Source organism: Mustela nivalis (genome assembly GCF_964662115.1).
Source record: "Mustela nivalis genome assembly, chromosome: 14".
Taxonomy (NCBI): Eukaryota; Metazoa; Chordata; class Mammalia; order Carnivora; family Mustelidae; genus Mustela; species Mustela nivalis.
The window spans coordinates 32,722,576-32,747,412 of NC_139033.1; the positions used below are offsets into that span (position 1 = coordinate 32,722,576).

General features: G+C 39.0%; 1 protein-coding gene across 1 annotated transcript in view; it reads right to left on the minus strand.

Moving 5' to 3' along the window:
• Positions 1 to 24,837, minus strand: part of PHLPP1 (PH domain and leucine rich repeat protein phosphatase 1) — a 205,202-nt gene that overhangs the window by 86,364 nt on the left and 94,001 nt on the right. The window contains exons 2-3 of the mRNA XM_082700168.1: positions 16,663 to 16,859; positions 9,688 to 9,813 (exon numbers count right to left, since the gene is read on the minus strand). Of these exons, the coding sequence (XP_082556294.1) occupies positions 9,688 to 9,813; positions 16,663 to 16,859 (323 nt within the window). The remainder of the gene's footprint in view (positions 1 to 9,687; positions 9,814 to 16,662; positions 16,860 to 24,837) is intronic.

Genomic DNA, 24,837 nt, shown 5'->3' on the forward strand with positions numbered 1-24,837 from the left:
AAATTCCCAAGACAGCAACACTTGACCAGTTTTTGAAGAACCAGACAGCAAGCAGTCCCCCCAACAATGAAATCAATTTAATCTGCCTTGGATGACTCCAACAGCTCCTTGAATTTCTTAAATACATCTTGGTCACCATTTTAGAAGTCCGACGATCAGAGCACTGGGGGTCCCACTCGCGCCCCTGGCTGCATACCCTGCACTACAGACTGGGTGACAAACCACCCCTTCTTCTACACGGAGCTGCCCGGACTCAGCGGACAACTGTGTAGGTGAAGTACTTCCCTTTGACATTTTCAGGACATTTCAGTTGTTATTTGAGTCTTGGTTTGTTCGGTCCCCTCGGGCCACTGTTAAACACTGGAAGCACAATTATAGAGAAAAGAGCAAGGGAGCAGCCCTTCCTGCATAAAGCGGGACTGGACACCTCCCACCTTTGTGACCCCATCTGCAAAACGGAGATGTGACAGTGTCTCCTCCAGACTTACTGCTCTCTTCTGGGAAGCCTCATGTGGCAGAGTCTAGTGAGTGCTTACCTCACGGGGCTGATTAAAGCAGCTGGAAGGGTGCTTGGCACACAGAAAAAGTCACCAAAACCTGAGCTATTGCTACTGGCATTACTGCAGTCACTGCTAGATCAATTCATCAGGCAAAGTGATTTTATGAACAAAATACATCAACAAGTTGGTGGTAAAAACAAAAATTGTTTTATTTGGCGTTGACCTCACGAAGGAATAACTGATTCACTCTGGACTGAATATGTGAAGCAAGGAAATGAGGGTCACAGCCTCCGGGCTCATGGGCTGGCATCGCAAGTACCGCCATGGATAAACGAGATACGCCCACAGGAAGCTGAAGTAGGGACCGGGAACCACATGACAGAGGGACTTGCTGGAACTACCAGAGATGCTCCTCCCGAAAACAGACTGCTAAGGGGTGGCAGAGGGCATGGAAATCATAGTAACTTCAGTATTCAGAGGCTATCGAACAGAATTATCCTGTGTTATACCAGAGACCAAACCTGGATCAGTGGGTTGAAGCCACAGGGTAGAGACTTCATCTCTCTGAGAAGGAAGAACTGTCTGGTCAGACACTACAAGTGTCTGAAACACTGTAGACATTTTTAGAAGGGAATAAGTCTGGGAGTCCAGAAGGTCCTTTCTGAATCTTGAATTTAAGTCTCTGAAGTAAGAGCACTTGATTGTGGCCACAATTTAAGGTTAAACTAAAGAACACTTTCAAAGAAAATACCAAATAATTGTAAAGATAATTATTCCAGAAAACTACAACAGGTAATATTATGTTTTTGGTGCCTATTCTACAAGGGCCCTTTCCAATCTTAAAATACTATGTTGCAACTTTAAAACACAGCTGTAAGGCCCTCGCTTGACACGGAGAATGCATTTTATTAAAGGTGGTAAAAATATACAGATAAAATCCACATGAGGAATACATTTCTTCCATTTGCTGAGACCCTGAACTAGAAGTTGAGCCTAGAAGAGCGTCCAGCATCAAGAAAGAGTGGAATCCATCTTCCTTCTTCTCTCCCTCCTGCCCCATGTCTCTCAGGGCAACTGTGTAGTAACTCCAACAAAAGTGCAGAAGAAAGGGGAGGGGGTGAGAAGACCCAGAGAGGCAAGATGGAGACACAGGAAATCAGTTTTACCCAGTTAATGCAGGAGCCGGCAGCGTTTCACAGACGTATGCCTCTTTTGTTAGGGAATGGTAAACAATCTAGGTATTTTTTTTTTATAGTGTATAAAATTAGATTATAAAACTTTGGAGAAAATAAAATGTAACGGCTTTAAACTGAAATGACTCAGATTCAAGGAAAAACCCCTCCTTTAAGAATATGTTAACTAAGATTTCAGAACCAGTAGTTGCCACAGGAAAAAAGAATAGACAGGATTAGCAATGTGGAAATAAGATGAAGCATAATTATAACCACAAAGAGAGCATCTTAGTATTTTTACTAACCTAATCACAGTTTTATGTAGTATAAAAACAAAACTTAATGCAATCTAAAATATTTCGTTAGCTTAAATTCAAAGCAGAATTCCTAAATTTCCTAATTTCATAAATTGTTGCTCATATCCATAATAAGGAAAGATTCCATAACATGAACTAACATGAACTTTTATGTAACAAATCCATTACTATGTTAGAAAGTTAGTTATCATATTTGATAACTTATAATTGAATTTCCCCCAGGAAATGACATGGACCTAGCAGGAAACAATCTAGACAGGCCAGTACTTTTTAAACTTTAGTTAGCTTCTATTTTTTTTCTTTCTCATGCCGCTCAGACATCTGTGATATGACTATATTTTCACATTTTACACAGCTGTACCTTTGTACCTACTTTATACCTCTCCTTGAAATGCCCTTCCCTTCTTTTCTTTGTACTGAACTCCTATCCATCCTTCAGAACTCAATTTGCCCATTACCCCCTTGAAGTCTTCGTGTACCCAAACAGCTCATATACTGAATTTCCAAATTTTTCTCACATCTTCACTACAGAGTTGGTACAAGAACAAATTCCTTGAGATGGGGTGATGTATTATAAGCTAAAACCCATGTCACACAGTTTCACTTAAGCTTCTACCACAGATCTGCTGGACTGTCCTTGGTCAAATGGTCCTTTTTTTTTTTTTTTTTTTTTTTTTTTAAAGATTATTTATTTATTTATTTGTCAGAGAAAGAGTGAATGAGAGCGAGCACAGGCAGACAGAGTGGAAGGAAGAGTCAGAGGGAGAAGCAGGCTCCCCGCGGAGCAAGGAGCCCGATGTGGGACTCGATCCCAGGACGCTGGGATCATGACCTGAGCCGAAGGCAGCCGCTTAACCAACTGAGCCACCCAGGCGTCCCGGTCAAATGGTCCTTAATTCTCTATCTAAAGAATAGGTATAAAATGTGAAGTGAAAGTTTCTAAAAAACAAACAAATGAACACCAATAAAAACAAAAAAACAAACCAAATAAAGCCCGAATTTCTTAGCAGAAATGTGTTGAGAGCAAAGCCTCTTACCATCATAAACTCAGTGTAAACAACTACAGCACAATCCCTAAAAGACAGGTTTCAAATCGTGCTGACAAAAAGCAGCATACTCCCTAATCTACACTTCAAATTAAGAGGCAAATAATGTGTAAAATATGACTACATAATCTCACAGGGTTCCTTGCAGCTCTGTCTAAGGACACAAATCTTCCTGTTGGAAACCTTAATCCTATTACATTAGAATGACTGGACTCAAGTAGTTAGGGAAGTATTCCTGGAGTGAAATCCTGGAGTGAAAAAAACACTATTTTTAAGCACATGAAAGCAAGAGTTCATTTGAGATTCACCATATACTTTATTCTTATTTAAAGGGGTGATATTTACTCATTACTTCATGTGATCTTTAATTCAGCATGAAATGTGGCCCTGACTTGCCTACACTATTTGTATTAGGAGGGAACCCAATATATCGAGGCAACCAAAAAGTTCACTGCAGTGACAAAAACAAAACAAAACAAAAAACAAGAGGCTTTGAATAAATATTATACTACAGTTAATACTGGAAGAAAGACAGGAGAGAGAGTCCCTGTGGTAGCCACAGCCCCTGGAAAATGCCAGCAGGTCAGCCCCTGATCAACACGGAGGGAGACGCGTACACAAGCTATGCTGCCCAATGGGGTGTGAGTTAGTCAGGAAGGGCCATATAACATACACGCATAACACAAGTGCTCACGGTCGATAATTACAGAAGGTGGGTCACAGGTACGCAGCTGCTACTACACTATTATGTCCGCTTCTAAACATCTGACATTTTCCATAATAAAAAGTTAGAGACACATTCATGCACAACACCCAATCCATGATCCGAATCCCCACTTTTTAAGTCTTCTCTGAAATAAAGAAACAGACTGTAAACTGGGACAATACAGTGCTGTAGAAGTAACTAAGGTTTAATAAAAAATCAAGTATGCTCAGGCTATAGACTCGCATAAAGATTATCTGCGAAAAGAATTCACAGGATGAATCAACATGTCCAAAACTAATGCCTTCCAAAAAGTGGGCCACAAAGATAGACGTCAAGGTCAACGTTTCTATAATGTCACCCGTGTGTTTGGTGGGAGTTCTTCCGCAGCTCCCCTTCCTCTCTCCACCACCAAGCCCAGCCTTCCTCCCACTGCTCAGAAAACATACTGAAGACGTGCACTCGTGCTGAGCCAACAGAGCCCTTTTTTACACTGCATACAAGGGGGTGTTTACCGAATTTTTAAAGCATGTCATGCGTTAATATTTTGGGGATGACTTTACAATCAATATCGTAATCCTCCCAAAGGAGCTGTTTTCTTCACAGTAACTACCGCTAACGCCCACCCAAAACAAAAACTCCAAAGAAGTGCCTTGGGTATTACTTTTGCAAGCAATAGTAAGTGCTAGGATTAAATTTTAAAAATAATAAGTATATAAAGGCCTATTGTGGTAGAACATATCTAATATAAATTCTTATAAATTTATAAACTTTATAAATTTTCCCCAAATCAAATGAAACAAATTAGAAGATTAACACTTCTCTCTTCGCTAAGTCCAGAAGCATAAACTGAAAATAAAGGATTTCCCTTTTAAATTAATTATCTAATTCCTTTTAATTTAAAAATCATTGGAATTGGTTCTCTTTGTCCTCCTACCCAGAATGAGGTGGGGATGGTCATTAAAAATCAGAAACTCAGATATTTCTTTCTGTTGTTTTTCTTTCAGATTCTTATCAAAATGAATCTCATTTGAACATTAAGATGTACGACAGATGAATGGATAAAGAAGATATGGGGTATATGTACAATGGAATACTACTCAGCCATCAAACAAAAATGAAATCTTGCCATTTGCAATGTGGATGGAACTAGAGGATAAGCAAAATAAATCAATCAGAGAAAGACAATTATCAAATGATCTCACTCCCGTGTGAATTTAAGAAACAAAATAGAAGATCATAGGAAAAAGAGGGGAAAATAATACAAGACAAAATCAGAGAGAGACACAAACCATAAGAGACTCTTAATTTTAGGAAACAAACTGAGGGTGGGGGACAGAGTAACAGGGTGATGGACACTAAGGAGGGCACGTGATGTGATGAGCACTGGGTGTTACAGAAGACTGAGGAATCAGTCTGTACCTCTGAAACTAACAACACATTATATGTTAATAATTTGAACTTAAATTTTAAAAAAGATTAAAAGATAATCAATAAAGAGAAAAAAATAAACATTAGGATGTACAGACAATCCATTCTATGCTGCGTTTCTCAGTAAGAAAAAGAAAGTCTCCACATAACCTTGAACGACTAAACTGCGTAACTTCCTGATGCTTGCAGACATGAGGAAGAACAGAGGCGGGGGCAACAGAAGCTGGAAGTACAGTAGCTCGTAAAAGTCCGTTCTGGCCACTCCAAATTCCCCACAAGCACATACTCCCCGACGGACCGAGCTTTTCAGCATCCTCTCGCCAGTAGCCCCAACCTGCTCTCCCAGGATGCTGGATTAAAGAAAAAGATCAGATCACAGGACCACCCTTAATAGATGAAGTTTAAAGAAGAGCATGGCTGTTTTATATGGGATCCATATCCAAATAGGGAGCTCTCACCCTGATTTCTCACAGAATATCTAAGCTCTACACCAGCACCTTATAACTCATTTCTCCTTTAATTCACTAACCATAACAACTTCTAAAAACCTTTGAAATGTGTATCTGGTGTTTAAGAATGGAGAAAGGAAAGGCAGTGTACCTAAAATATACATTTAGCAAGATGTTCTGCCCTCTGTCCCTGACCCCTGACTTTTCAGGAAGAAATCTTTCTCCCCAGTGTCTGCCATCCCAAGTTCTGTTACCCCAAAAGGCTGCTATGGCTGTTAAGAACAGCAAAAAAGTCCTTTGTTCTGATAAACCAAGCATATGTGTGTCTTTATCTGCTTAAAATAAATATAAAAACAGGTAGTACTTTAAAAAGATTGTCTGGCCAATTGGTGATAACAGCAGGAATGATGGCCATGAAACTGTTTCATGTATTTATTTATTCATTCTCATACACACAACCTAGATGTGCCAGGATAAGTCTACCATGCCCATATTTGACCTAAGCCCTAAGAGGTAAGGACTATTCCTATTCCCTTTACCAAATGAAAAGGCCTAAACTTTAGAAGCTTCGACAGTGTCAGGGCCAGTGAATGGCAGAATCTACATCGGCCTTAGTTTGAAACCCAAACTCCTCACTCCCACACTATTTGGCTTCTGCAAACATTCAGAGCCTTACTGAAGGGAAAGGAAGTTCAGATTCTAATTTGAATTCATTCTTACTAATACCAGCCAACTACTAGTTAACTACTTAATAATACTAGTAATTTAAGGTAATTAGCTTACATTCCCTCCTGGAAGCACCCACCCACCCTTGTGTGAAACGCAAGCTGCAGCCTCGCTGTGTCCGTGTACACTTGTGAATGATCTTCTGCTTGCGGCTGCATGACACATCCGTCCCTCTCTAACAGCCGTACGACCATCAGTGAAGAGGAAACGGACACCACCAGTCGTCCACCCCGTCACCATCACCTTCTCGGTCACAGTTCTCCTTCTAGCCTCCGCCTTCTCCTCCTGAGAGGCCTGGCCCTGAGTCTGTTCATGGTTTGGATGATCAGAGAGAGAGAGAGCACCTCGTTCCAGACACACTCCCCTATTAGACCCTGGAGATGGTCTATCGCCCAACCGGCAACAGTGAAGACTACTAACCAAGCTAACACGTGACCTTTACGATCACCAACCACAACTTAGAAATCAACAATTTCCACACCCCATTAAAGAGACATTTCATAATCCACTCTTCTGCCTCACCTCTTTGCTGTCTCTCTAGAAACAAAGTCTTTGAAGTTAAAAAGCTGTGTTTGGCCATTGTTTTAAAGGTGCCAATATAAAAAGTCCAATTAGTGCTATGGTTTCTGACTGAGGCTACCATTTACCTCCTCATTCAAAGCAGAACCTAGAAGCCATTTTTTATTCTAACCTTTTCCTCATGCTTGGTATGTAACTATCATTAATCCTGTCACTCAATCTTCAAAACATATCCCAAAACACACCTATCCACTTTTTTCAGTTTCTTCTCTCATCTCTTGCCTAAAAGCCACAAGAGCCTCCCGCCAGCCAAACCCCGCCTCCCTCCCTCCGCATCCTCCACAACAGCGATGTCAGATGACGCAACTTTCCGGAAGACAGCTCTTTAAATGGCTTGCCATCGTGTCAAGAATAGGATCCAGACTCTTTACCCTGGTCCGTAACGTAAGACCCCTGCCTTCCCTGACTGCACATCCCTTGGTCCAGTCTCAGCCCTCTCACACTCTCTTCTCTGCTGGAGAATTCCTCCCATGACATCTTCAAAAAACTCCCATAACATCTTCAAATACTTCTTTCCTTAAAGTTCCAGTTTTAACGTCCCCTCCTCAGAAAGAATTATTCCTCCTCCATTATTCTCTGCCATAATAACTTGTATTACAGCACTGTGATTATTTGATGTTTTCTTTGTGCGTTTACTTATTTATCATTTGTTTTCCCCCAAAGTAAGTACTTCCAAGAGAGGGTAATTAGACTTATTCTCTGCTGTATTCCAGGACATAGAACACACAAGTGACATACAGTAGGTGCTTAATAAATGCTTACTAGCTTTAGAACAGTGACTTATCAATTGTGTGGATGTTTAATATAAAAGACTATTAAACTTAATACCTATTAATCTTTTTTTATTATTGTTTCAATCAAAACAATGTGTCATGGTAAGCTCAATAATTTACATATATTTATTTAGATCTTTATCCATGTTTTAAGAATTTATACCTCTGACCTGTTCCAAAAAGAATGCAAAACAGGTCACTATGACACTGCATTTGATTTAAAAGATCAAAACATCTCCATATTGGACATTCTACAAAATACCTGACCAATACTCTTCAAAACTGTCAAGGTCATTAAAAAAACATAGGAAGACTGAAAAACTCTCACAGACCAGAGGAGACAAAGGAGACATGACAGTCAAATGCAATGCGGTACCCTGGATTAAACCCTGGAAATGGAAAAAGACATTAATGGAAAAACTAGTAAAATCCAAATAAATCTTGGAGTTTGATAGTTCAGAGCAATGTGTTAATATTGGTTTCTTAGCTTTGGCAAATCTATCATGGTAATGGAAGATGCTTGGGAAACTGGGTGGGGCTATGTGGAAACTCCCTGTACTATCTTTACAACCTTTTTGTAAACAGAAAATTATTCCAAAATAAAAAGTTTATTTTAAAAAATCAACATCTTCATATAGAAAGAAATTTAATGCACTCTGACCACATTTTGGCATTTTATTCTGAATAAAGCAGAGTGTAGGCTGTTGACTTACTGCCTTAAACCCATGCAAACACTTAAATATAAAAGCACAGTATTCTTTAATACTTGTCTCCTCACATTTGCAACCACAAAAGTAATTTTAAAATGACTAGACAGATGTACTTACTGCCTCTAATACCACATTAACTCTACAAGGACGTCTGCAGAAGAAATGTCATCTTTCCCATTTTCTCTAGCAGGGTGCTGCCCTTTCACTTGCCTACCAGGGTAGAAGAATCCTCTGAGTCCTATTAATTCAAATTCTGCCCATTGCTGCTTCTCTGAAAGGAGGGGAAACTAATGTTTTTAAGTGTATGGCATCATCAGAGGACACAGTTTTTACCTGATAATTCAAGCGTGGCCAGTATTTCAGAATGTCTTTCTAGACATTATTCTTGAATTTTCTATTAACTGTTTTACAAAGTTATGTCCTATTCATTCACTTGATAAATAATTACATCATCATACAGCAGTCTGAATCATACTGAACTTGGATATCAAATTCAAAAATATGAAAGCAAATTCCAAAGTAATGGTTCTACACCCAAGAGAGGTTTCATAATTTCATAAACACACCCAAAACCAAGGCACCAAATACTATAATCCACCCATTTTACACACAGTTCTATAAATGTGGTGTAAAACCATCTTCACACAAAGTACCTGAAATACCAACACTTATTTATCTTATTCATCGTGTTACTCTAGCTTCCATCTCTCTCTCTCTCTCTCTCACACACACACACACACACACACACACACACACAAGTATACTGTTTCATTGCTCATGGTAATCTTATTTAATTAGGGGACTATAAAATGGTCAAAATAATAAAGATGTGAAAAGAAAGTAAGCCATCTGAAAGGCAGAAGCTGAACAGGTGAAAAGGAGATGGCACAGAATAAACCACTTATATGAAAAAAATAGAGGAAGAGGGGAAGTTTGTAGTAAGTCTTTGGGTATTTTGTGGTTTTACAGTTGTTCTACCCTGGGTCAGTCCCTTAAATATTCTTAGCTGGTGTCCCTTGCCTCTAACATTAAGACAGTAATGCTAATCTACTCACTGATCTGTTTTCTTTCCCCTGAGGATAAACAAAACTTAACAAATGAAACATTTCGGAAATTTTTCATTGGCTACTCTTCAGCCAAAATGAGCTTTGACAGAACTAAGAAGTGCAAACTACTAGCAGTATCTAAAAAAAAGTATAATACTACATTCTGGAATTGGGTAAAGCAGAGAGAAACTGCAGCCAGCTAAAAGCTGAACAATGTTCTCAGGTAAGCACTTACCTTGGAAACTTGTCGAAGCCACCTTAAATACTCTGTGAATGTATCAAAACAAATGTAGTAAGTCTGGCTTTGGGGTCCAGAGGAGCTAAATGCTAAACAGTGCTGGTGCTTTTTCACTTCTTCTACCTATAAAATCAAACAGAGACAAAAAGAGTCAGGAAAACAGACCATGTACATAGTTCATGAACCATACCTTGGGCCACTGAGCCTGAAGAGATTTGCAGCTTTCCCTACACACGTTCCTCTTAACACTTAAAATGTGTTAAGATCCTGAGTCTGACTAACCAATCTGAATTACGAGGAAATAGAAAATGGGGAGTTTTATCTTTAGATTTCCCCACAAGAACGAAATTCTCTTCTTCCTGTTTAAATTGGAACAGACTCCCTTCCTATCTTTCTCTATGGTCACAACAGGGTGCTAAGGTTCTTTCTTCCTTTGGGCGGAGCTGTACTTAATATTTTACTTAAGGATTTTTATTCCAGATAAGTTTTCTACTTTAAGGAACTTTTCTATTACTCTGAATTACAATCTTTCGGAAAAAGACTTCAAGCATGTTAAGTTTTTAAAAATTTAACATGAAATTGAGATTAACATGAAATAAAACCCTACCAAGAGTCCTAATTAGCCCTTCAAGTTCTAATAAGGCAGTCATACAGTCAAATCAAATTTCCACTCCCAGTAAATTCCTCCTAAGGAGGAAAAGTCTAGATAATAATGTAACATGACACCACACAAGCTCCTATGCTTCACTTACAAAAATGATCACTGGTCACAAGGGAAGTATAAACAATTTTCAAAAAGATGAGTATCGCAGACTATGCTCTAGGACCAAAATGCAATTAGAAGTTAGATGTCAATAATTTAAAACCCAAGTATACTTAGAAAACCAGTAACATACTTCTAAATAAGTTAAAAAAAATTTAGATATTCTTAGAACTAAACCATTAAGAAAGTACTACATATCAAAATTTATGGAATGCAATGAAAGCAATACATAGGGGAAATATTATAATTTTAAGTACTCATATTAGAAAAAAAGGCAGAAAATTGTTTTCATTGATATGTGTATCAAGAACCTGGGGATGGGGGTGGCTCGGTGATGGACACTGGGGAGGGTATGTGCTATGGTGAGTTCCAGAACTGTGTAAGACTAATGAATCACAGACCTGTACCCCTGAAACAAATAATACGTTATATGTTAATTAAAAAAAAAAAAAGAGGAAGAAGAAGAAAAGAGAGAGAGAGAGAGAGAGAGAAAGAGCCTAGGGGGAAAAATACCATACCAAAAACTGAATAAACTCAAAGTAGAATAAAGGTGATAATAAAAAGCAGAAATTAGTCAAATGGAAACCAAATATACAACAGAGAACATGAACATTAATAAAATACTGGTTCTTTGAAAAGGCTAACAAAATCAAAGGTTGACTGATATAGGTCAATGAAATCATAACAAAGATAATGATACAAACATCATTAATAATGTAAGAGAGACAAGACTACAGATTAAGCAGAGATTTAAAAGAACATTTTAAGCAATTTTGTGCCAAAATCTTAGGAAAATATATTTTACTAACACTAACTCACACACACACAAAAACTAGAAGGCCTACATAGTCCTATAACCATTAAAGAAACTGAGTATTAAATTTTTTTTCTCAAGAAATATCACACCCATATGGTTTTATAGATGAATTCTACCAAAATTCCATGAAACAGATCTTTCCAAACTTGTGCAAACTCATCCACCAAACAAAAAAATGAAGAAAAATACCGCAACATATTTTATAACCAAGAACAGATCATCAGAGCAGTAACAGAAAGGAAAATTTGAGGCCAGTCTCAGTTACGAACACTTATCTTGAACAAAATGTTGCATCAGGATCCAGAAATACTGGGGAAAAAAAATACAGACATGTAGAATCCAGAAATACAAAAAAAAAAACCAAAAAACAAAAAAAATATATACATCAAGGGGCGCCTGGGTGGCTCAGTTGGTTAAGTAGCTGCCTTCAGCTCAGGTCATGATCTCAGGGTCCTGGGATTGAGCCCCAGGTCATGTTCCCTGCTCAGTGGGCAGTCTGCTTCTCCCTCTGCCTCCCCTCCCCCGCCCCTGGCTTGTGCTCTCTCAAATAAATGATAAAATCTTTTGACTCTTAATCTTAGGAAACAAATTGAGGGTTGCTGGAGGGGAGCAGAGTGGAGAGGTTGGGGTAACTGGGTGATGGACACTGGAAAGGGTGTGTGTTGTAATGAGTACTGGGTATTATATAAGATTGATGAATCACAGACCCATACCCCTGAAAAAAAATAATACATTACATGTTAATTAACTGAATTAAAAAAAATTTTTAAACTATCAAGAACAAACTATAAAGAGCAAACTGGATTTACCTCAGGAAAGGCAAGATAGTTTAACATTATTGGAACTATAAAATCTTTAATCACATTAACAGGTTAAAGAAGAAAACCATATGATCATCCCACAGCTGCAGAAAAAGCATTTGGTAACATTCACCACTGATTCATCATTCATAATAAAAACTCCTAGCAAACTAAGAACACAACAACTTTGTCTTAGCTGACAAAGGGTATCTATCAAACATCTAAGGCAAACTTCAGTGTTAAATGATGATATACCACTCTTTTTAAGATCTCTGAGAAGACAAATATCTACTATTTCTATTTAATACTATACTAGAGTTCTGGCCATTACAGTAAGACAAAAAACGTATTAAAGGAGGAGGAAAATTGTCATTATTTAAATATTACACGATTAGCTACATAGTAAACTCTAAACAATCTACAGATATATTAGAATAAATAAGAAAATTTAGCAAGGTGGCTAGATATAAAATCAATACTCAAAAGACAACTGCATTTCTATTCACGAAAGAGAAAATACAATTTTTTAAAAATACCATTTAAACTAATCAATATTAACAGAAATCAGGCCAGTGATTCCTAGAGGATGGGGGAAAGTGAGAAGGAAAGCATGGGAGGAAAGGGGTACAAAAGAGCACAAGGAAACTTCTGAGGGTGTATCATTTTCTTCACTGTGGCAATGGCTTAATGAGTGTATTTAGCTATCTGTACTGTTATCAAATTACTATAAAAAAAAAGCAGTTTACTGTATGTCAATTGTACCTCAATAAAATTTGGTGAAGATGTAGAGAAACAGGAACACTTGTACACTGATGTGAGTATAAAATGGTGCATCAACTTTGGAAAACAATTTAATATAATCTTGGAGCATGTGTATATGCCCTACATGTACATGTAGCTGCATTCCTAAGTCCACATGTAAGAGCAGCATTTCTCAACAAGGTTATTTATCACAGGGTTTCGAATTAAACAGCTCACTGTACATGGTGCAGCACTAATACACTTTGTGACATTTTATTCTGAGCCCCTTCCCCATAAATGCCAATAGTTTCCCTTTGCACCAAATATATTAATATTAACCAAACACCATCTAATTTCCACATTTTCCAGACCCTCTGCAATTAAGGTGAAGTCATGTGACTAGTTCTGGCCAATGAGCCATGAGCAGAAGTGACATTCTTCCCCTGCCCAAGCACAAAAAGAAGGTTGCATGTTCCAAATGCTTTAAGAAAGCAGAGCCTCCATCAGGCTGGGTCCCTGGACAGTTATGAGAAAAAAAAAATCTCCACTAATCCACAGTGGGCACTTAGGGGAATGAGAAAAAAGCCGTTATGTTAAGTCACTGACATCTGGGGAGGGATTTGTTATTATAGAATAACTTAGCAAATTTGTTGGCTGTTCAATAATTTCACAATCAAAACACTTGCAAATGTCCCTTTTGGGCACAGTAACTCTAGTTAAGAACTACTGCCCTAGAAAATCTACTTGCATACCAGGAGGCATATCAATATAAGACTATTCAGCAGCATTATTTATAATAACAAAATACTAGAAGCAACCCAAATGTCCATCAGTAGGAAAATTATTTAAGAAATTATGAGAATTTAGAACATTTACAGAGGGAAACATTATACAGAAATGAAAACCACATACATCAAGCATCACAGAACCTTATTATGAAACAATACTGAGTGGAAAAATTCAATCACATAAGCCCACAGATAGAACAATACCATTTTTACTCAGCTCAAAAAGAAGCAAAACAGTTACATGATTAAACTTATTTCAAAAAAGAAAATGATGAATATAAATTCTAGGACAATGGGTGGCTACCTCTGGGCTCTGGGGAGGCGACGGGACAGGCGTAAAGAGAACACAGGTAGAAACACTGATACTGATACTGCCATGATTCGTAAACTGAGTAGCAGGCTAACGATTATTCAACTTATTATGTGTCATAAGTTAGCAAATATTAAGTAAAATATTAAAATATTATATCTAAAAATCTATGTTAACTTCTAAAGGACAAATTATATAACATAATACTTGTACAATGAATAGAAACTTCTCTGTTAAATAATTATTTCCCAATAATTAAATTTGAAGAGCGCTTCATTTAACTTCATAGTTGGAACTGGACATTTGAAAATGCAAAATAAATGATCACGCTCCAGTGGTGTGTCAGATTTGATTATAGCAATTACTACTGGGTTACAGTCAGTCTATCTCACACTTCATTTCTAACTCTTCTTCATATATTTAAGAAACAAAAACAAAAACCTTCCATTTACTCTTAGTTTTTCCTTTAACAGAATGAAACAGCAGAATGAAAAGAGGAACAGATAAACATTAATGAAAACTCTGATGGCAAAGAGTGAGTTATTTTTCCTGAACTTGGTGAACAGGTTTTAAAAGACTGGTTTTTAACATGCTCAATTATTTTTAAAGGCATAGTGCAAAACATGTTTTACAAGGTCGGTCTGTGAGAAAAGGAAGCTGTTTCAATTTATTCAATGGTAGAAGTCTATCCAATAATAGGCCTGGGAAACAAGTCTCTAGCTCTGAATGAAAATGCTAATTATAACTCGTTCTTCTGACCTTATCTGAACATTCCACTGCTTTCCTGTCTCTGCTTCTCTGAGCACAATAATCTTTCTGACCATCTCCTTCATATGTCAAGAGATTTTTCACCCTTCAAGTTTTACTGTAATTGCTAGCTCCTTCATCACAAAATTCCCCGATTCCCCACAAGAAAATGTAATCTCTCCTCCCACTCGTCTCCTGCACTACTTTCCTGCCTCTCTCAGAACAGATATTGTGCCCATCCTTCATCTCTGGAGAGTAAATTATAAGCAATTCAAAGGCAGGAATGATGACTTACCCACCTTGGTATTTCTGGGACACCAAGCAAAGTGGCTTCCCCACAGAAATTATTTAATAAATAGTTGTATTAAATGTGCCTTAGCAAATGCCTAACATCATAGAGAAGAAAGAAACAGACTATTGACCTAACAGGGCACCAAACATTAAATATGTATTTTTAATGATGACCTGTGGGAGTAATAATAATGACTAACTTTTCAGAATTCAATCCAGAGGACAAAATCTTCAGAATTAAGATGCCACTAATTCTTCACTGTTCAGACAAAAGGTAAGTAATGGTTTCAAAATAGGTGACTGAAATAGATCTAAATATACCTGGCAGCCTTGCCAAAATCTTTTAAAAATGATCCAATATTAGTCTTTTTAGGATTAGAATGTATAATAGCAGAGAGGTGGATGGGTAACTGACATGGGCTATTTACATATGGAAAGTTAATTTAAACTATGAATGAAGAATGAATTTGCTACAAAGCAGGTGACTAACGAAGCCATTTACCACTGCACATATCTGATTTTTACCTTATTCATTTCTAATCTCTGGAACCAGAAGATGAAACATTTGCCAACTTTAAAAAGTTCACTTGAACAAAAGTTGTTGTTGTTGTTGTTGTAACCCCTCTATTTATACCCTCCGTGTTCTGCCTTCTTTCCTAGGCCCATTCAGGAAGAAAAATGGTAAAGAAAATATTTGCTTGATTTGTCCCCAGTTTTCAAAAACCCTTTTCTTTATCCAAATTTGCCTTCCCATTTATTAAGAGACTTTCATATCATTTAAAAATCAGGAAATACTAACATATAATTATGGTAATGATACTCCAACCAACACTTGGGTATTAATAAATTGATTTGGCAAAAAAAGAATGTTAAGATTTTCCCAATCTGGTTCTTTCTATTTTATAAATGTAGGAATAAAATAATTATCAGGCCCAAAGAAAAGCAGCTAGTCATGTGGGTAATATCTATCAGCTATATCACAACTTTTCTCTGAAACAAGTTAACATTTCAGGTTCAAAGATTATGACTGGCTAAATTGACAAACTAAAAAATGTTAATTTGGGGGCACCTGGATGGCTCAGTCAGTTAAGCGTCTGCCTTTGGCTCAGGTCATGATCTCAGTGTCCTGGGACAGAACCTTGCATTGTTGGGAATCCACACTCAGCAGGGAGTCTGTTTCTCCCTCTCCCTCTGCCCCTCCCACTGTTCATGCTCTCTCTTCCTCTCTCCAAAAAAAAAAAAAAAAAAAAAGTGCTAACTTCACTGGTCACTGCACAGAGAAAGATAGGTGTGCCGAAGCTAGATCAAAGATTCATGCAAGAGAGAGTCTAACCTTTAGTACACGTGCTTAAATGGTCCTAAACCCATGGACTTCAGGATCATTACACTATACCACACAGTACGTACTCAAGCTATCAACAGATGTCTACTCATAAAGAATAATTCATCACCTACAGCCTAAAACGTAATACTGAATTTTAGTTGCTCTGTTTTCCAGCCTGTCATGGACTAGCCAAGTGAGATCACCGGGGCCTCCTGCGGGCCAGCGGCACTGTCGTCAACGGCTCCACCACCCGACAATGATGTCCAAGGCAGAGCGTGGCAGGAACTGAAGTGGACCACAGATGAGTGAAAACCACGAACCCCGTGTTACAGAAATGGCTCAAAGTAACAACGACACTGGGACACCTGTTAGTATTTTGTTTTAAACTTACTTTTCCACCGATTAGTGGCAGAACGTGCATCTTTCCGGTCAAGCTGTCTTTCACAGATGATACTATGAGGCAGGTCCCACACAGGATGACCTGGCGTCTGGTCCAGCGGTTCACTGGCAACTGCATTTTGCCTTTACGGACATTATACATTCCTGAGAGCTGGATCCGCTCAGAGCTACCAGAGCTGTGAGGTTTTCCTGAAACAAACACAAGCAAACATTTTAGTCCAAAGAACGGGGTGCTTTAAATTAATGAATTAGTTAATTCATTAATTTAAAGATTTTATTTATTTATTTGACAGAGAGAGACACAGCTAGAGAGGGAACACAGCAGAGGGAGTGGGAGAGGGAGAAGCAGCCCCCCATGGAGCAGAGAGCCCGATGTGGGGTTCGATCCCAGGACCCGGGGATTATGACCTGAGCCGAAGGCAGACGATGAACGACTGAGCCACTCAGGTGCCCCTAAATTTATTTATTTTTAAGATTTTATTTATTTATTTGACAGAGAAAGAAGGAGGGAGAGAGTAGCAGAGGGAGAGAGAGAAGCAGACTCCCCGCTGGGCAGAGAGCCCCACGCGGGACTCAATCCTAGAAGCCCAGGATCATGACCCGAGTCAAAAGCAGACACTTAACTGACTGAGCCTACCTAGGCACCCTAGAATTGGGCTTTTTTTCAACTCACTGGCATACCAGATAAACTACCAGGGCAACAGAGAATAATTATTGGGCAACAGTCTAATTTACAATTGAGAGACTGAAATCCGCAATAATACAATTTATGGTTAAGAACTACCACATCTACTCCACAGACACAGTTTAATTTTAGATGAAGAATTTTTTTTTTCCATTTTAAGTCCTCTGTTATAACCCAAGTTTTATTTCCTTCTATATCCCTCACATTTTTTTTTTTACATTTAAAAAAGGGATGACTTCAAGATTTTATAAATGTCCAGAGTTAATTTAAGTACACTAAGAAGAAAATATTACAGACTAAGATAGGAAAATAACATTCAAGATCTAACATTTAGTGAAACTTATCAGTTTTAATGAAATTAACTTCTGATGTTCTTCCTCCTACAGTTATGCAATACACTTTTACTATTAAGGAGGAGAAAAAAAATAAATAATTTTCCTAATAAGAAAATGCTCCTCTAGTCCTCAAAGATACACTGAACATCAATCTAGGAAGAATGGTATGTGGTCACGCATGTGACTCATGGAGGGAACACAGGGACAGTGAGAGAGGCACTGAGACTTGGAGACAAGGAGAGCGCCGAGAAAGACGTTAAGAGTCTTCGTTTCCAAGATGGAAATGAATCTGGCAGACTGACATTTAGACAAGTCCTATCAACTGGATGGGAGAACCACCGTGATTCGTGTATGACAGCGTTACAAACAAGGAACAACACAGTCCCAGTTGCAGACGCTGAATGCCTAATAGCAAAGAGTACTGAAACTCACACTCACAAATAAACTAATGAGAGACACGTGTCCTTGAAGAGGACCCAAGCCAGAAGGGTTGTATTTATTTGGAAATTTGTCTAGTTGCCAAAGGCTAACTGAAGAAACATATTCAAGGGACACTGTATTCTTAAGAATATTAAAACTTCACGTAAATACCAAGTAGTTTTGGTAGATGTCTAATACCTACTAGAAAAGGAAACAGGAAGAGCAGCGGCACCAAAAATAGATCTCAAAAGATCCAGAGTGTTGGAACCCTCCCAATACATACCTTTGGGCAGAAAGAACAAAACCAGCAGGTTTGAATTTCACTTCCTCTTTCTCCCAGTATATCAAATGCTTTATAAAACAGATTCTGCATATTACAGAACTTTGTTGGGACTGAGCCAGAATGAAGTGTAACAGCGGTTCAGCAACTTCAACTTAGTGCCCAGCAAACAATGAAACACTGCTAACACCCTCCTCAAGGGAGCTGAGAATGCCAAGGCTTGTTCTGTCACCAGATGCTAATGTCCCACCAAGAGGCAGGAAGACCAGGAGACTTCAGATCACACAGGACTTGCCAAAGGCTGCCAGTGATGATGGTCAGACCACGGTCACTCGTCTGCCCTCTTCCATACAAGTTCATTTACCAAGAGAGAAAAATGCTCAGACTCCCAGTCCAAGAGCTCCTTTCTACATGATACTGTCCTTATAGGGAAGAAGGTAAGTGTAAGATTACCACTTCCGAAAACCCAATTTCCACAAATGTAAGAAAGTAACATACACTAAGGAGGAATCTAAATAGGAAGGAGCGTGCCTGTGTGAACACACGCGTGCGTGTGCACACACACACACTTACATACATACTAATGAATGCAAACAAGGAGACATTTTATTTAGCCATATCCAAGAGTGGCTTCCAGGACACCTGTTAACCTGCCACATTTATGTAGCTCTGTGGGTCACCACAGACTGAACAAAAAGCCAACAGAAGTACATAAAGATAGCCCTTCCATTCTCCCAGCACCACAAAAATCCGAGAGGAAGCCCCAGAACAAATCACCAGATAGAGTGGACTACACGTTCCAGAAGGGACAAATATACTGAAGAGTATGGAGACATGAACAGAGTCAGGCTTTTTATTCTTTCATTAGAAAAATTCCCAAAGGGCCTGAATAGTTCTGGAGCCTAATGGTAAGCTCAGTCTGTCCTTGGAAAGCCCTAAACATCCCAGTCTGAATCATCCCCCTCCTCATCTTGTTCTGAGTGATTCAATCTCCTTGTGGTCTGCTCCCCTCCCCCTCCGGGTGTCCCAGTAGACCCCTCCTCAGGACCTGCTGTGTACAAATAGGGCTCTGGAGAGTATGGAGATGAAAACGCACCGCATACCTGGGCAGCCACCAGATGCAGCTTCCTCTGCCTCAAACTTCCTTATTTTATGACATAAGAATGAGTTTGATCTCTCCCTGCCATTCTCAAGCTTCTCAATTCAGAGGAAGTCCAAGTGTTCTATGCCTTAATAAATACTGACAACACCAAGTAACCAATGACTACCAGTTCAAAGCTGGATCAGTTGTTAAGACTTTTATTTTAGAAATGTTAAGCTAATTTCCTACAGGTCTAAGGCACGTCTTACTCCATCCGAGGGGAAAGACAGCAAAAGCAAGTATGTCAAGCTGAGACAGAGACTGACCACAGCAAAGCGACTGAAGTCTCCTTCAGTCTTGTCTGTCAGCAGGGAATTTACTAAATAAATAATTAGAAGAGAAATATTTACTTATTTAGGGGAAACTACAGTCTGTTTTGCTACAATACTGTGATTCATTAATACCAACTAGCTCACATGATTGTAAATAGGGGAATGGTGTCACTTTAATATGTATATTTTATTGGTTCAGAAAGATTTAGTCTAGAATTAAAACTTTTAATAGCAAAGGAAAAAGTCCACAGCAAATACGCCATCTCAGTGCCCACAAGCCAGCATTTCAGTTCTGTTACTATGCAGCTTAATATTCCTTTAAAATTAAAATTCAACTTCCAGCCACACTGGGATGCCCACCTGGCCATCTGGGTTATCTCCCGAGGCCCCATCGTTACTTTTGTTAGTATTCTGGTTATAAAGACGCACGCACTTATAGTCCTGCCCCCCTCCAAATGCATTTTCTCATAAACCCGTTTATTTTTATTTTACAATTTTGGAGAACATGAGAATTTTTAGGAATACATATAAAGTAGCAGTAACACCTGTTTTAACTATAATACCGTTTAAACAACAAAGAAATAAGTACAAATTTGGTTGTTGCCAATCACGTGTCTTTGCTAAATATATAGCCGTGTCTATCATTGCAGAAGTTTAAAAATATGTCCACAAAATTCTTTTAAATTCTTTCCCTCAAAAGGCAGAGCCTAATTTGACTCCTCTTGTGTGCGGCTCACGTCTAACAAACAGAATACCGGGGAAGTGATGCAATTTCTGAAGGTCGTCGAGGGCAAAGAGCTTCCTCCTTGCTCTCTCTAGGATCACTCCTCTGGGGAAACCAGCCGCCATGTCAGGAGGACAAACTGCAGACCCTATGTAAGGCCAACAAGGTGAAGCACTGAAATTTCCTGCCAACAGCCAGCGAGCAACTGGGGTCTCTTTTCACCAGCCACGTGATGGAGCCATAGTGGAAGCAGATCCTACAGCACCGGTCAGGCCCGGAGAACCACTACCCCCAAGACATACTGATGCTCACCTCCTGATACCTGAGCCAGAAGCACCCAGCCCAGCCACTCCACTCCCGAACTCCTGATTCAGAGAAGAAGGAAATAATAAATGTATGATGTTTTTTTTTTTTTTTAATGTATGGTGTTTTAAGCCATTAAGTTGTGGGGCAATAACTAACACAACTTTATGAAGTTGGCTTCACTTAGTTCTATTTACCTGAACATGGTATTACTTAAATAACCCCATTTCCCTAAAATCATACAAATTTACAGAACTTTATATAAACTAGTGAGGGTCTACCGTAACCAGAAATCGTTAAAAAAAAAACAAAAACAAAACAAACAAAAAAAACAAGAATAAGAATAGTAAATTAAGCAGTGACAATTTCCAAAACTTTAGAGAATGAAATTATTCATGGTGATAGGGCACCAAAAACTAAGGAAGCCTGATCACTGCATATAAGTTGCTGGGAGAATTTACTATGTCCCCGGAGCTGAAAATGGTGAGGAATGAGTGAAAACAGTCAACCCTCACCCCCACCTCTCTACCTTAGAGCTTAGACTGATAAAACTCTAAAGCATGTTTCTTATTGCATATAAATCCTTAAATCCTTCTTGACTACCTTCAGTGACAGAAAGACTGAATTAAATTACTTGCCTACGGTCATTCCAAGAGCTGGCAGAAGGATTTAAACCACCCCATAGCAAGGTCTAGAGACCTGGGCACTGAGCGGGCACCTGGGAATTTTGTCTCACAGCTGAGAGGCTAAACAAGCCCAGCAGGAGCTCCGAAGCAGATTTGGGACAAGCTGCTTCTCGCTAATGGAAATGACAACCAGCTGCTAAATAGATTTGGGGAGGGTTAATTAATGTATCAGATCAAAATATATAAAGTCAATTGCCCAGTAAATCTTGCTTCTTGCTGACAGCCACTCAGTCTGATTGGGTTTATTTAAATTACTGTAGACCCTTTTCCCTGAGAAATGTCATGCCTTGAACCTTTCCCTAATCTCTAAATTCTTGAATACCACTAGAACTTATAATTTCCCTTATAATATTAAATAAAATGGACCTGGAAAATGTGAGCTAGCCCTTCATATTCTTACAGATTCTGTAAACACAGGGCCAAAATAATTTTTTAAAAATCCACCAAAGCAAACTGTAGTATAAATGATAATAAAATCAGCCAGGAACTTAAAAAATTTGAGAAGTCAGAGTAAGAAAGAGGATTACCCTGACTGTACACTGTATATAATATATAACAAACTATAATAAAATTAAAATGATAAAAAAAAATGCTGAATGAAGAGAAGTCACAGCAGAGGGCTTCTAACCAGCCTGCACCAAAATCGCCTGGAAGGCTTTCTCAAGGTCGAGTGCAGGGCTCCACTACCCAGAGTTTCCGATTCAATAATTCTGGGTGAGGCCTAGGGATTCTGCTGATGCTGCAGGTCTGAGGACCACCCGAGACCCACTGAGGTACAGCCCAAGGTTAACAACATCTTTTCAACCTGGTGGTCATCAGCCTTTGGTTGCTAACCCTTAACCAAAGAAGCAACTGCACCAAGTTGGGGAAAGGATGAGAAAGGCAATTAGAAATGAACCAGAAGGGGCACCTGGATGGCTCAGTGGGTTAAAGCCTCTGCCTTCAGCTCAGGTCATGATCTCGGGGTCCTGGGATCGAGCCCCTCGTCGGGCTCTCTGCTTATCGGGGAGCCTGCTTCCTCCTCTCTCTGCCTGCCTCTTTGCCTACTTGTGATCTCTGTCTGTCAAATAAATAAATAAAATATTAAAAAAAAAAAAAGAAAAATGAACCAGAAGAGGAGGTTCTGCTTTTAGACTTGCCTTGTCCCTCCTTCCTTCCCCTCTCGTCCTGACAAGGAACCTGATTTATCTCTCAGGCACGTTTAGATTTCCCTCCATCCCATCATCAAAATTACCCCTTAGTTGTCTGAACACCTAGTGCTCACGTCTCTTCTTGGGATGTATATTTAGAGAAGGTATTTTCTTCAAAGGTGGGTCTCTTGCATTCACAGAGACCATAACCCTTCACAGATTTACGAGTTCCCTCAGCTCAGTTTTAAGAGCGATCCATGGCTAGCTGGTGTGGCCTCCCCTTATTAACTTCACATTTGGCAAAGAAAATGCATTTGAGAGATTTCATCCAATCAACCTTCACCTGTCAGTCCAATGTCTTCGCCATCTGTTACTTCCAGAAATGGCAGTCTTGTCTTTCCGTGCATAACCAGACCATACTTTAAGAGCCTTTTCAACGCTCTCCTGCATTTTTCTTTCTCATTGGATGAGCAATTTTTTCCTTGGCTAGAAAAAAATCACTGTAACAGTTTCGTTAACTTTTTACTGTCATTTCCATTACAGCGCATGGTAGACTTGTTCAGGTCCACAGGTCTGTCAGGCTTCTGCCACATTTAACAATCTTTTTTTTTTTTTTTTTTTTAAGATTTTATTTATTTATTTGACAGAGAGAAATCACAAGTGGGCAGAGAGGCAGAGAGAGAGAGAGGAGGAAGCAGGCTCCCTGCTGAGCAGAGAGAGCCCGATGCGGGACTCGATCCCAGGACCCCGAGATCATGACCTGAGCCGAAGGCAGCGGCTTAACCCACTGAGCCACCCAGGCGCCCCCACATTTAACAATCTTAAAATTACTTACAACTTCTATTTTCTGGCTAAAAACCATCCCTTTGGTCGCCTAAGAAAAATTTTCATCACCTGCTTTCCTAGCTGGCTTTCTTTTTGTCATACTTCTCCACAAAGGATAATGTCATAAGGCAACAGCATTAAGGCATAAAACACCATGAGTGAAGAGAAACCGCTGAACTTCTCAAAACAATGAAGCCAGGCAGCGGGTCTCATGGTATGTTTGATTCAAGTGTAGGCCTCACAGAAATTACAAATGACGATCTGTCATGAGGCTCAGGAGGCCTTGGGAGGACTAAATCTTAAATCTGAAAATGCCTAAGGTCCAAAATACCCATAAATGGCTCTCAAAAGGGTACAATTTTCACTCCCTCCTTCGGATAAAAATTGGGACTTGTGTGGGAGGTTGGGGGAGCCAGGTGGTGGGTTATGGAGGGCGCAGATTGTATGGAGCACTGGGTGTCGAGCATAAACAATGAATTCTGTTATGCTGAAAATAAATAAATAAATAAATAAAAAGTGTGACTTGCGTCAGAGGTGAAGGATACTGCTGTGGGTGTGGAGATCAGGCTGATGAGGGCAGGCAGCACTACAGCTCCAACTGAGTCAGAAGCACCAGGGATGCTTTTATTAAAAGGAGGCTTGCGAAGTTTCCATGAGATACACACACATTGATAAATAAATGCTAAAATAAAACTTCTAAAATCAAGAATCCACACCACTACTCCTCTCTCCTACCGATAAGAGAGACCTGGTACGTTTCAGTTTCCTTCGCTGTGAAAAACAGAATTTAGCCAAGATGACTTGGCAAGGTGACAAAGGACAATGTCCACACAATCCTATTAAGACACAAAGTGATTCAAAATGCTTTTCTACCTCCTCCCTGGGAGCTGGGGTCTGGGTTGATGCCCCACTTTATAACACATACCAATAATGTTTAAATTTTATAATATAAACAGATTCTAAGAGCAAAACAATCTCCTAATTCCTCTCTACTGCATTCAAGAATACTTAACTACCTACCTTTTCCCCTACAACCCTACAAGGTTGATTAAAAACGTTAATCTAGATTCAGATGTTCTAAAACTGACCTTAGAAACTATCTTATACCAATGCAATGTTCTGAAACTCACCCATTCCAAAGAGCTAACCATACCTCAACTTACCAGAATCACACACACACACACACACACACACACACACACAAAATACAAAAACCTCCCATAATTAGCCCATTTATATGATTTACCTAGGTAACTATGGGAAACATGAAGAGCTTTATTTCAAACCTTCAAAGAATAAAACACAACATACAAGGTTCTCGAATTATTTTCTATTACTATTTTAAATACATCCTAATCCTCAAAAG